A 13861-nucleotide genomic window follows, 5' to 3' on the forward strand; every position below is an offset into this window, starting at 1 on the left:
TAATTTCAGCTTATTTATTTCATAGAAGTACACCACAAAATCACTATAGCACCAAACATTACTTACAAAATGTACAAAATTGTGCCAGTTTATATATTAACATGATACAATATGAATAAATATTATAAAACGATTTACAAAAAAAAAATCTAAAGGGTTTCATCCGAACATACTCTAAATGTGATAAAAGTTTAACTGAGTATTAAAGAGTTAAAGAAGTCTATTAAAAAGTGATTCCGACGGGTGTAGTCGGAATATGCAAAAAAATGTTTTGACGATGAATTTTTATATGTACTTTAAAAAAAATACTTTTAATACAAGGGCTGATATTTCAATCACAAGTTACATTTTTTTCTGTGAATAAATTCAGCCAAATTCACGTTTAACAGGGATGACTCAACAATTACTTTTACGTCAGTTATTGTATAACAATATTGTCAAAAATTAAATGTATGAAAAATAAGTGGCCCTAAAAATATAGCGTTCGCGTTAACATTACGCTAAAATTGTAAAATTAACAGATTATTGACATTATAATATTATAATCTCAATTTAGATAGCATACATTATCAGAAATGCGTTTATAGACTTGAGTTAAATTGTAATTGACAAATCTAAAGTTCGAAAAATATAAAATCTAACACAAACTACTATATGTTTTACGAGTTAATTGCAGTTTAGCAATCCAAAATATTACTCCAATACATGTGTCGCTACAAGTTATGTGATTTATGATATCAGAGGACTTAACTTTATCAATACCGTTACTGAACGATATGTTTCAAACATTTGTTGTGATTATATTCCAGTATTAAAAAAAAAATCAATCTGTCTTGTATACTGCTATAATGTTTTACGAAAAAGCAATGCTTGTCTGAGGTAAAATTTATATTTTCGTCTAGTAACGATTTGTCTTTAGATGCGAGTAATTTTGAGCATTATAACAGGTATAAAATATAAATAAAATATTACCCAACTTGACACAGATAATTAAATTAGTATCTAAGACTTTTTTACATTTTGCACAAGTTGTAATATTTTTTTTAACGTAAAACATTATATTCCAAAAAGTCTAATACATACAATTTTATATTATTTAAAGCATTAAAATGTGATGAAATATTTAAATATGTCGGTATTCAATTGATGTTGGCTACTGGCCGTAAATATTTAATATTAATTAAACGGCATCCAAAGTACAAGTAAAGAAACTAGAATGCCCTAACGAAATTTAATAAGTATTTTGTCATGTTTCTAATGCTTAAATATATAATTTTAATTATAGAACTATGAATTACTAAAGTATTAATTTATATAACAAGTCTAATTACCATCTCTCATTTAGTAATGCAAATATTTTACTAACAAATGCTGTAAAGTTTTGTACTAAAACAGTATTGGTTATAGATATAACTGTAGTGTCAACTAAATTATAATCGGAAGTTATATATCAAATATTTAATAATTATTGGTTATTATGTGATCTTTATTATATATACTTAAATCTATTAAAACCAATATATATTTAATTAAACATATATTTCAGCTCTGTTTTATTAAATAGTCAACAATAAGTTGAAAAACATATCAGGTTTTTAGAACGGCGTTTGTAGTATAACCTAGAAAATGTCATTTAAGGTTGCTTGAATTGCAAAACAATTCTCACTTTTGGTACCTACTTGACTGCTGTGAGATTAAATTGTACAGATATAGTAATGTAATAATTATTGGGTTCTAATATTATCCCTTGGTACATATTACATTTAAGAGTAACAGTTTCATAATATTGTATTTTTGTTTAATTAAGATATGCATGTAATATGTTAGTTTACCTTAATTATATAAACGAAATGTTTAACAAATTATTCCTATATACTATTTGTGTTCATTTATTAAATGTTGTGTGTTTTATGACACTTTCCTTAACTCCTAGTCGGAGGTGATTGCGATTGCAATTAAAATTGTGACTAAATTGGCAGTCAAATACATCCTATCTACATTTAAATAATAACTATGTTATATAATTTAAACGTATTTCATATTAGTATTATAACAAGTACATTTCACTTATTCTACAAATATTTATATGAGTTATTAAGTTTCTGCTAAGTATAATAAAGCGCTGTACAGTTTTTTAAACTAAATGTTAATTAAACTAATAAGATTTTATGATTATTATGTACACCAAACTTCATCGATCTAACACTTTACATAGGAGAATAATTTCATCAATCACTACCAAACAGTTTGAAGCTACATAAATATCTCAATAGGGAGTTCTACTGAGGCAGCTATCGTTACATAAATCGGTGCTCGTTAACCGAATTTATGAAAGTACGTCTATGGCTGACTGCTAAAGGCAGGCGTGAGGGTTGTGAGAACACCAGCGAGGCCACAAAGGAGCTGCATGAATCCCTTTGGCTAATAGACGAGATCGTTGCGTATCTAGTCTAAGATAAACATCTGCCGTGGCGCCTTCAACACGGTCGGACCATAATCGTTCTGCCAGTGCCGCAGTTCTCGGCCAAACTCTGGCGTCTAAGCCTCCAGAACCTAGCTGTTCCGTCCATTGACATGCCGCTCCACCTTCAACTCTCCAAGGCTCAACTCCTGTGGCAACTGACGGTATTTCTTCTATCCATGGCCTGTGTTCGTAGATTTGTTGCCACGAACGATATGGTCCACAGTGCCCATCAGAGCTGTCTCGCCAGGAACCGAATCCACAGTCCAAGTACCAAGCATCAACATGTGATAAAACCGAACGATACCCTGCGTCTAGTACGGCTCGAGATTCCGGCCATCGTGAAGAGCCCCACACTTGGACTCCATATCGTTTTTTGTCCAGGCGTTCGAGGTATGGCGTATGAGTTAAACGTGATGACCAGAGGAAAGTTAAATCTGGTGCTTTTCCACCATTAGCTTTTTCTAAGGCAAGCATTGCACGTCGTGTAAATTCGAACCATAACTCCATTGGATCCGTATCATTAAAATGTTGTGCCCAACAACGTTCTGATACTTCGTCTCCTCCTAGGTGGAAAATATCATCAACGCCGGTAAGTTGGATAATTTCTGCGTATATGCGCTCTAGTAGTGAATATACGTGGGGATTTCGCGGGTTCAATTGTCCACAAGGAGGTTCACCGCAATATGTACTCCACGGTTCCAGTTCAACACAATGAGCTAAGTGACCTAACCCTGCACCTGGGCCCCAAGTCCAAGCTCGCCCCACGTGTGCTGGCGCGTCTACTTCTATTAGAACACGTATTCCACGTAATCTGGCTTTTCTGACGATAGCTCGTACATCGTCAGTCGTATACACAGCTCCAGGGCCATAAGCTCCATGTTGCGCTAATTGTGGAGCGCTTTGCAATCTTAAAGGAAATGATTGAGAATCACTAACATGCCAATGAAAGGTGTTCATTTTACTTGCGCCCATTGCATCAATTGTACGTAGTATATCACTAACAGGAAAATAATTTCGTGCTGTATCGAGAAGAAGTCCACGATATCGAAATTTAGGGCCGTCATCAATAGTAGCTGCTTCCAAAATTAAGAGTGAGCCCGCATAAGGATCTAACCAAATCAATTGTGACAAAGTTTCGAAGCCATGTCGGGCACCGCAAAAAGAGTGTGCAGTTATATCGACGACTAAAGATTTTCCAGCTGGTCGAAGAGCTAGCTTGTAACTCTCGTCTGTATCCTGTCTCATGCGCGGATCACCGGTTCCGTTAACGGTTACACGAACGAGCACGTCACGTGTCGCTGAATCAGATCGTCTGTTCTCTATGGCGGCGGATTTTTCCAGTGTTTTTAAGTCATCGCGCATCAAGATAAAGGCGTCATTTAGGTGCTCGGTTACATCCCGAGAGGGAGAGGCTAGTACTTGGAGAGACAATCCACTAGAACGCACGCGGATGGCAGCAGTGGCCAAGCTGACGGGACCAGTGGGCTGTGGCCATAGTTGTGTGGAAGCGCATAGCATATTGCAAGTTGGAAGAGACTGAAGTACATTTGTTTCTGATGCCAAAAGCCTTTCACAGCGATCGTTCCGACAGATCCATGACCATTGCGGCTCCACACCCCTAAAACATAAATTGTTATTAAGCAAAACTTTCTTAATTTAAGAAATTTATCATAAATTTAAATCATTATTTTAGTTCATCTAAGTATAAAACATCATGCAAATTTAAAAATACTCACGCAAACATAGAGTGCAAAGGTCGATGCGCAGAGTCATCAGTTTGTTGTCGCCAGTAAAGAACAGCTGCAGCGGTACAAGCCGCAGCAGCCAGAAGCAAAAGCGCTCGCCGCAGCCGACCTACGCGCGAGAAGTTTGCAGAAGCACTCCGCCATAGCGCTTCGCCCCAAGATTTCATCTCGCTACTGATGGTTCTTCACCTGAAACAATAAAACACATTTGACATTTATTTTATCGTTCACGTAGTAACTGTCACAATACATATTTATATTCACGTTAGTTGAAAGTATATTAATCTTATCCTACTAACGCTTAATATCGACTTTATCTGTAAAGCCTTAAATATTTAATTATAAAATGTATATTATATATTTATACATAAATCGCCCTAGGCGCGATTATAAGTGATATCATACTAATGCTATTAAATAATCAGTTTCGAATTTATATGATTTTGTAAATAATATAATTACGAAAAAATATAGTCACCTGACGGCCCTACCAAAAACCTTTAGACGAGACAGTCAGAAATTGAGTTGTTAATAACTCAAACACAATTAGATGACGATCATTTTAATATGTATAAGCAAAACGAAAAGGCTGATTTAGAAATCCTTAAATATTCCCCAGAATAGTAAACGTTTTCCAAGAAGATTCGTGAAAGACGACTAAAATTGGCATTGGTGATAAAAGATATCGGCGTGTCTATTTCTGCAGACAGACGAGCTAAAAGGCGCCCTAGATGTCGAGGCTTTTAGGTCACTCGGCTGTGTATTGCACCTTTTGATTTATAAACCTGATGTTTACCGTTACTATTTTTAAACCGTGATATAAACTTTTTAAATTTAGAACGTGAAAGGCCAATTAATTATAACGATGTTTCGTACATTGTACATTGCTACTTTTGGATATATTTTACGATGTGTGTTACTATTAATCCTTTGATTTTTCGTTATTATAAAAACCTGTTTTTTTAACGGGATAGCTTCCATTTCACATTAAAAGAAAATATTTTTTGTAGTATCCAAATGAATCCCGAAAGTCTGTCTCTGAAGTTTGTACTGACGTGGAGCAATTTACTATAATTACTTTCTTTTCAGGGACGACTCATTATTTTCATTTATTCCTTCATAACGACAACTCAATTCAAAATATTGAGCAACGAGATGTGCTCTTTTGTTAAACTTTTAAATTGTATGAAGATAATTTGTTTTGTTTTTGTGTTTCTTAATTTTTTTCACCAAGTACAAATGTAAAATGTAGAATTAAAAAGTGGGTTGCTAAATATTTGTGCTTGCTAGTAGTAGTATGGTCCAAACTACCTCAATATGCATATTTGCAGTATCATTTATTTTTATTTTGTATACAAATAAATAAATATATATATTTATTAATATTTTTTTAGATATCTCGCGTTCCACAGCTTGGCGTGATCCCGAGCTTAGTAGTAAAATCAGAAGGTCAACGCTTACAAAAAATTTATAGCTGACGTAATATGTAGGTAGGTTACCTATAATAAAATTTCTCATTTTATTTACTTGTGGTTAAGTTTTTTCTTAAGTAAAGCGACATTTTTATCAGTTTTCAGGATAAAATTTCTCATTTCTTAATAAATTCAAACTCAAACTCAAATTCCTTTATTCAACATAGAAGCATTACACTTACTTATTGATGGTCAAATTAAACACTACCGCCGGTTCGGAAAAAGGAACACCCTGACCTGAGAAGAACCGGCGAAAGAAACTCAGCGGATCCTTTTTTTTTTGTCAAATTAATTACATACATAATTGTATATGAATAGAAACAGCCAGGAGGCCATCGTTTCATTCCCAAGGTGTGCTATCAAACATAAACTCACTAATTGTATAGTAACCTTTCGCACACAAGCGTTCCTTAACAATTTTTTTAAATTTGGCAACAGAAGCATTTTGAACGCTTTCTGGGATCCTGTTGCCCCACAAACTGACTCTATGCAGTCGAGTAACAGGAGTAACAAGATTGTGTTTGTTTCTTGTACCAATGTTATGAGAATCACATTTTCTCATAAAAACATTAATATTTTTCCGTAAATACAAAACATTACAGAATATATATTGAGAAGCAACAGTTAATATCTTAATTTCTTTAAATTTATACCTTAATGATTCCTTGGCTCCTAGGTACCTATAGATTGCGCGAATAGCCCTCTTAAATTAAAATCAATGTGTCTGTCTATACGTTCTTAACCTTTCATTCACTCATGATGACAGCGTGGTGTGGTGTTCTGCGTGCACAAGGGAAGGCCATGACCCAAAAAATATATATTTGTACGTTAGTCTCTCAATATAAACTTTTTATGTAGACCTTAACGTCTTATGAACCCTTGCGAAGCTGGAACGGGTAGGTATTCAATAATTTTCAAGATAACAATGGTCTTTCCTTTTTGCAAGTTACTAGGAGTATATAAATTATGCAGAACGCGTCACCGAAGTTTCGCAACTATGAAGTGCACTACCCCAAATGCAATATTGAGGACATTTATCCGGGTCAAGCTACATTTTCATCAACTTTAATCCTTTTACTTATATGAAATTGGCTTCTCATTCTTATCACTTGAGTTATTAAATATTAAAAGTATATTTTATAAAATGAAAACATGACAAAAATGTCTTGTCTAGAAAATATAGTTAAAGTCCAATCAGATCCAATACGTAAAAAAAAATATTGTTTGTATTTTTATTTATTTATAATAGGTAGGCTGTCTAGCTACTGCCCAAAGGTATTGAAGCTGTACAAATTAACCTTTGCCAATACTACACTGAGATTGAGTTGTATCTTTGCACAGTTATTGTTGGCAAATTAGTCCATTATCTTAAGAATACCAAATGGTTACTTCTTTCTAGAAATCGATCGTATCTTATAAAATATTTAAATACCAGAATAGCATGAAACTCAAGGAAGTGACCGATGACGTGGCCAGTGTGACGTGTGAGCGCGTCATATGCCACTATCTCTGGAGAAATGCCACATGTTACGAGAATTACGCGCAAAACGACACTATATTAACTGCAACATCAAATAATAAATCAACAGTGTTAGTAACATTAATTTTAGAATTATAAAACTAAAATATTCCTGCTTTTTGCGCTTCATTTAAGTAATCCAACGACGATTTTTTTTAATGCTGAAATAGTGACGAGTTACTCAAACAACTCTTTACTAATAGACCTCTTCTTCAGAATGTCAATACAAATTAATTTTAGAATGTTTAAATATCAACTGGTTTCACGTTGAATAAAATTTACCTTTATCTATTTAATATCCCTCTACAATTTCGTAATAAAAATACAAGAAAGTCTATGAATAATATATATGGATGTTTTTAACCTAGTATAGCGATTAGGGAATAAGCATCGAAGCGCAATAAATTTCTTAGACATGGTCGAACGACTGTAGGCCAACTTCTAAATAATTCATTGTCATCGATCAGGCGTCTTCAATTATACTGGCAGGTGATACTACTCTTTAATCGAATTGTACGAATAACTTTTTATTGTACTACATTGTACATCTTTTGTTAGAGTTTATTATTTCATTTTCCATACAAGCTAAAACTCATAAAATATATATTGTTTTATGATTTAGGTGGACAAATGAGACACCTGACTGTAAGTGGTCACCACCACCCATAGATAGAGGCGCTGTCAGAAGTCACTGTAGTTACTGGCTCACTCACCCTTCAAGCCGAAACACAACGATACTAAGTATAGCTGTTAGGCGGTATTATAAATGACGAGGGAGTGAAACCTACCCAGACGGGCTTGCACAAAACCCTACCATCAAGCAGAATAAATAAAATATAAGTTGTGACTCGTTAGACACAAGTACACAAATACCTAAACCTGAGAGAAAAGAAATGGCATTATTGATAAAGAGTTTCAGTTTATTTTAGAAGTTGTGTTAATGTGTATATAACATATACTTCACACGCGAATAATGTATATATATGTACCCAATTAATTCGAATGTTATCGATTCGAAATGTTTTTTTTAAAATAATCAAATCGAAGGCCAGCTCTATTCAAACTATTGATATTACATACGGCATGTAGTCTTCACTAGATGAATGGAAAACTCACAATACTACATGGGGATTGAAATTTCTGTATCGATGCTGTATTGTTGCAAACATTCCACACTCGTATAAAGCTGCGATCAATGCATCTTTCTTATTCTTGCATTTGTTTTTTTAAACTGTAGATTGTAAGACATTTCTTCAGATCGGTATCTCTATTGGAATATAAACAAAGAACAAGTTTCAATGTATAAATATTTGATCCAATGTAGCTTTCATTAGAGCAAATATTTGATACATTAAAGAAGTAACGATTGTTTCCACGAAACCTATACCTAAATAATTAGTCAATATGACCTTCCGTCCCGATGACCTACTTAAAGAAGATGCCGCGCGTGTGGAAAATCATTAAGATTGTAACGTCACTAAACGAATTGATTAAGATTAGATGTATTAAAAGATTTTAAATTATTTTATATTTTCTGTTTTATATATTATCTGTAATAAATTTTTAGTCTATGGATTCAACTGAAAATAAAAAGAACATTCTGGTAGGCCGTTTTTACTCAAATCAAATCTACAACAATATTTCATACATTCAATTATATTCCATCTAATAAGGTAATAAGTGGCCATTGTTACTTTTTTAGGCCCAATTCTAACGTGAAAGTCGTTGAAAGACCCAATTCGAGACAAGAAAATGTCAGAATATGATGTCACTCGTCAAATAAATGAGTTCGGAGCCCTCACAATGGCGGGAAAAAAACTGGCAATCTTGAGAAATAGTATGACATTACGTTGGAAGGAAACTTAAAATAATTGCGAGATATCTCGTGTGAATTACGGTTTAGTAAAAAAAAACTTCCTTTATAAAGTTCATAAAGGTAATATATTGTTTAAAATGCGCACGCCTAAAAAAATTATAATATTAATAATGACTGTCTCTGTTAATTCTAGACCACGTCATTTGATTCAAAAACTATAGGTGTCTAACATTATTATTGATAATAAATATTTAATTTATATGTTTAATATATACATGTTCTATAATCAATTCTATAGCAGTACCTATAACAATTATAGTACCTCGGAATTATCTACTGTAGATAAACAAAAAAGTTTAACATATATTTAAGTAGGAATCATTTTGATTACATTTTGAAGCTAGGATTTAATTAAAGTCTACCAAATAAGATAGTTAGATAATTATTAGACTATATCAATAATTTATTTTCCTTGTCGGCTAAATTATTTTATTTTTAGCCGCATGTTTATGAACACTACCTATATTATATAAAATTAAATTCAAATGCAGTACAATAATTCAAGTGCAATTTAAAAAAATAAAATATGTATGTAATAACACGCGTACCTAATATATATAATATTTATATATGATGATAAAATTTCAGTATTCGTATAAAATCATGTAAATAAAAAAAAATAAAATGAAAAGGGCGATGATAAAATACCTTTCGATGTGTCACAATTTCACGTGAAAAAAAAAACTATCAATTGATGCACATTTTGGCACTTGTAATGATAGCGAGAACTTTTGCCAAAGTTCAATAATATACAATTATTCGCGTAACAATAATGCTCGCTATAAAATAAACCTTCTGTCACACAAAAATAAACATGAAATTACACTATAGGGTAAATCGTTTAAAATTAGATTAGTGAACACAAGTAATACTAGCCTTCAAACAGCCTTGGAATAAGGTTGGAAATCGCGTGCTTATCGACTATTAAAGAGTACGTACGTACCTTGCGGCGTGGGGAACGGCCACGGGCGGAGTGACAACAAACTTCAAAAGCTGGCGGCCAAGAGTCAAAACTTAAACCAATTTGTGCAAATATTTGATCAATCGTACATTCATGTACGATTTTATTTTTAGTTTTAAGCATGTTCGTCTTCAGTGATAGGTTACTAAGTAATTACATTAGACGTAGTATAATATAAAATATTTATATAGATACGAATTTTATGAATTTAATTCAGGTACTTATTTATAAATAATAAAGATAAAATTAGATATTATTATATATTAATTGAATTCTATGTATTTTACTTGCTTTATATTTATAAAAATATAGTGTTATTTAAGTGAGATAAAATGTTCATACATATATAATAGTTTTAATACTTTCATCTTGAGTTATATTTTGTACTATACTGTTGCAGGAATTATATTTTCGCCTTGGTATATAACGGCTAGCTTACTAGTATTTAATATACAATGTCACCAATCCCTTTTAAATACAATTTCGTAATTAATATTACTGAGTAGATGTGTAAATCGTTTATTATATACATATCTCTTATCTCCATGAGAAGTTATTGCAATATTAAAATAATGCATTGTGCATTAAAATGTACAAAGCGATGAATCAGAATTATTGACAATATATTAAATAAAAAGTGTTTCTAATAAGCAATGATTACAATATCTTCATGTATGTTTGTTATTAAACATACATTCACTAAGTTGAACTTACATTCTCTAAGTTCCATCCAAATGGCTGGAACGATTTTGATAAACGTTTTTTGTGTTTGAGTAGAGTCAAGGACGGTATAGGTTGGTCTTAGTAGGTAGCGCTGCGACCGGGAAGTCGGGACAACTAGTTACTAGAACTGCATATAATCTTTTAAATAATATTGTTGCATTAGTTGAGATTATACTACATTGTTGTAACCTGTTACAACAATGTAGTATAATCTCAACTCTCAATCTCAACTGAGCGACATCCTGATGTCGCTCAGTATTTTATTATTAGGTTACGTGGGTCTTATGGCAAAATATGCTGTAGCAATATAGTTATAATATCCTTATGAAAACATTAAAAAAGTTTATATAGATTTTTCCAGAATAATAATGAATTCGAATTTGTTTAAAATAATTGTTCAATAATAGTAGTATTTTATCATTTGAAAATATTTACTAATGTATAAAAGTAATATATAGTTTTTACATATTGTATGTATTAAGTATATGTTAGCTATTCCATATTAATGTGTACATAAATCTCTTTCAGTTTGTTTTGTCTGGAAAATAAGACTAATAACCCACAAGATCGCGCCTTGTATACCGCAACTAATTACTTGATTTAAGAAATTTTCTGTTTTGACACTTTATAATGCACCATGATCATAATAATAATCTTCCGAAGACGTTATAAATTTAATAAAAAAAAGCTACCAACAAGAACATAATTTGAAATGAAAAGTGTCAAATATAATTAACAAGAACTAGAAATACACTAAATAAAAAAAAAAACAATTGTTTATGCTGACTATATAGGACAATGGATTTTAAGTTTGTTTTGATGTGTGATTTGTGTCACTAAGCTTTTAATTTAAATAGCATTTTTATGATATTCTATGACCATAATCCATTACTTAACTTGGTGGCATTATAAATTCCAGATATTAAACTCTCACTTTAGTGAATTATTTAGTTTCACGAAACTATACGAAACTGGGCACTTTCGACGTTCATATAAAAGTTTTTAATATCAAATAAAGCGATAGTCCACAGCCACAGACGCGCAGTCTCAGTTTTTGTAATCATCCATTTTCGGAATTATCCGTACCCGAAGTTATTAAATTTCGGCACTCCGATCCGGAAATAAAGTTTATAAAAGCTAGTTCCCTTTTCAAGGGTATATCTGTATTTGCTGAACGAACGTTGGCAGACGTTGGAGCCACGTTTGGAAGTTGGGGGTGAGGGTGGCGACTTCGGACTTGGTGAGCGTCACTCGTTTTTCGCGTGTTGAAGGAGCGGGACGCGTGCGTGTTACCCGCCGAAAGTTTGTCGCGAACGCGTTGTGAACTATTTTTACTATGGTAACATTGATTATTACGAGATATACTTTTTATTTAAAATAAATGGTACAAGTTTCGACGAATTTAACGTATATGTGAATGAATGCTTTTCGCAGGTACTAAATTTGATATATTTCATAATTAAATATTTAAAATCCTATTGATAATAAAACATAAAATTTCGCCTAAGGTTTAAAACCTAGTCAATAGTTTTAAAGTATTTTATTCAAATATTTTTTATGATACAAGTTTTTTATTCAATAACTAATACATTATAAAAATGACGCATCATTAATTTAAAAATTTTAAAAAATAAACGATTCAACGAACTTTTGAGTAAAAAAAAATATTATACATAATTTATAAAGTATTTCATAACCGTAATTACATTAGCTTTCGTAAATTAATAAAATTCTTTGCTAAATGTATTCTACAACGTCGTTTTGCAGCTCGTGACCATTATACCCGTTAAAATATTCACAAACGAATTCTAAATGTCGTTTGAGGAGTGAAATCCTCACAATAAAGTCTTTAGGAATAAAATGTTCATTCTAATATCTGTCTTATAAGACACAGACTGATTAAAGCGGGTCTAATAAAGTTTAGATATTTACAAAAGAAGTACATGAGTACTAAAACTATGAAGTTTTATTATAATTATGCCGATTAATGAAGTTTTACAAGCTATTATTTATTGTGTATACTGTGCGTGCGTGTGTGTGTATAATGATGCAATTGAATTTAGAATGAACTACCTGCTCCCCACGGTTTTACTCGCGTTAAACTTTACTGCCCGTGGTTATCCCGATTCCGTGGCTCGTCGAATGGTGTTATAGTTTATAGCCTTTGTCAATAAATGAGCTGTCTAACGTAAAATTATTTTTCTAATATAACTTGTAGGTATAATAAGTGATAAGCGATTTCAATCAAACAAACTCTTCAGTTTTATGTGATTATATGTATCAGCAACAGAATGTTAAAAAATAATTCAACAAATAACATTTTCACTTTTTAATTTATTTACATTTTGAATAAATACAAATTGACGATAAATAAATTTTGATAAGCATAACTACATAGTTTCTTGTAAGTTATCCCCAGTAGAAACTAGATTACGGATCGGTAACTTTACAATTAGTTAAATCCTCCAAAATGACGATTCAGAAATTCTCGTAAGATTCTATTTGAATGAAGTAGGTATTTTGAATTTGATTTAACATTTACCTACTTAAAGCTTGTCGACATACGTTGTTTAAAAATTTTACATAGATTATAACATTACATAATATACATCAAAAATATTACAGATGAATGTACCCAGCAAGATTAAGACCGCGTATAACTTTTGTCACATATAGTTCAAAATATGTCATATATATATATATGTCAGCGTAATGCTTGCGAAAAATTGCCATAAATGCATTAAAATGATTATTATCAATTACTCTTAGGGTTTATGTAAATACCTACCCTTTGCAAAACAACTATAACTGACGATCTTAGATTACAATGATGAATAGACCTAAATAAATACATATTATTAATTGTTTCAATTTCATTTACCCGTTATAATATTAATATGTTATGTATATTTATATATAAGTATTAAGAAAATTACAATATGAAATTTGGAATATAATTATTTGTAATTTCGATGTAAAGTAATTATTACGATAGGAAATCTAGAAATAATAAAAATAATATTATATTATGATAATTAAGACTACTTATGTTTTTTAATTAAGCTACAATATTAATAATATTGTTATTACTACAAGTATTT

At 31.7% G+C, this 13861-nt stretch overlaps 2 protein-coding genes across 2 annotated transcripts in view; one reads left to right on the forward strand and one right to left on the reverse strand.

Moving 5' to 3' along the window:
- Positions 1-2: 2 nt before the first annotated feature.
- LOC113400204 (probable beta-hexosaminidase fdl) overlaps positions 3-13861 on the reverse strand; it is a 90863-nt gene continuing 77004 nt past the window's right edge. Inside the window, exons 3-4 of the mRNA XM_026639691.2 lie at positions 4201-4398; positions 3-4082 (exon numbers count right to left, since the gene is read on the reverse strand). Of these exons, the coding sequence (XP_026495476.1) occupies positions 2354-4082; positions 4201-4376 (1905 nt within the window). The 5' untranslated portion in view covers positions 4377-4398 and the 3' untranslated portion in view covers positions 3-2353. The remainder of the gene's footprint in view (positions 4083-4200; positions 4399-13861) is intronic.
- The window catches only part of LOC113400205 (uncharacterized), a 35957-nt gene continuing 34017 nt past the window's right edge, over positions 11922-13861 (forward strand). Inside the window, exon 1 of the mRNA XM_026639692.2 lies at positions 11922-12194. The gene's annotated coding sequence lies outside the window, so the exon portion shown is untranslated. The remainder of the gene's footprint in view (positions 12195-13861) is intronic.

This window comes from Vanessa tameamea, chromosome 18, assembly GCF_037043105.1.
Source record: "Vanessa tameamea isolate UH-Manoa-2023 chromosome 18, ilVanTame1 primary haplotype, whole genome shotgun sequence".
Taxonomy (NCBI): Eukaryota; Metazoa; Arthropoda; class Insecta; order Lepidoptera; family Nymphalidae; genus Vanessa; species Vanessa tameamea.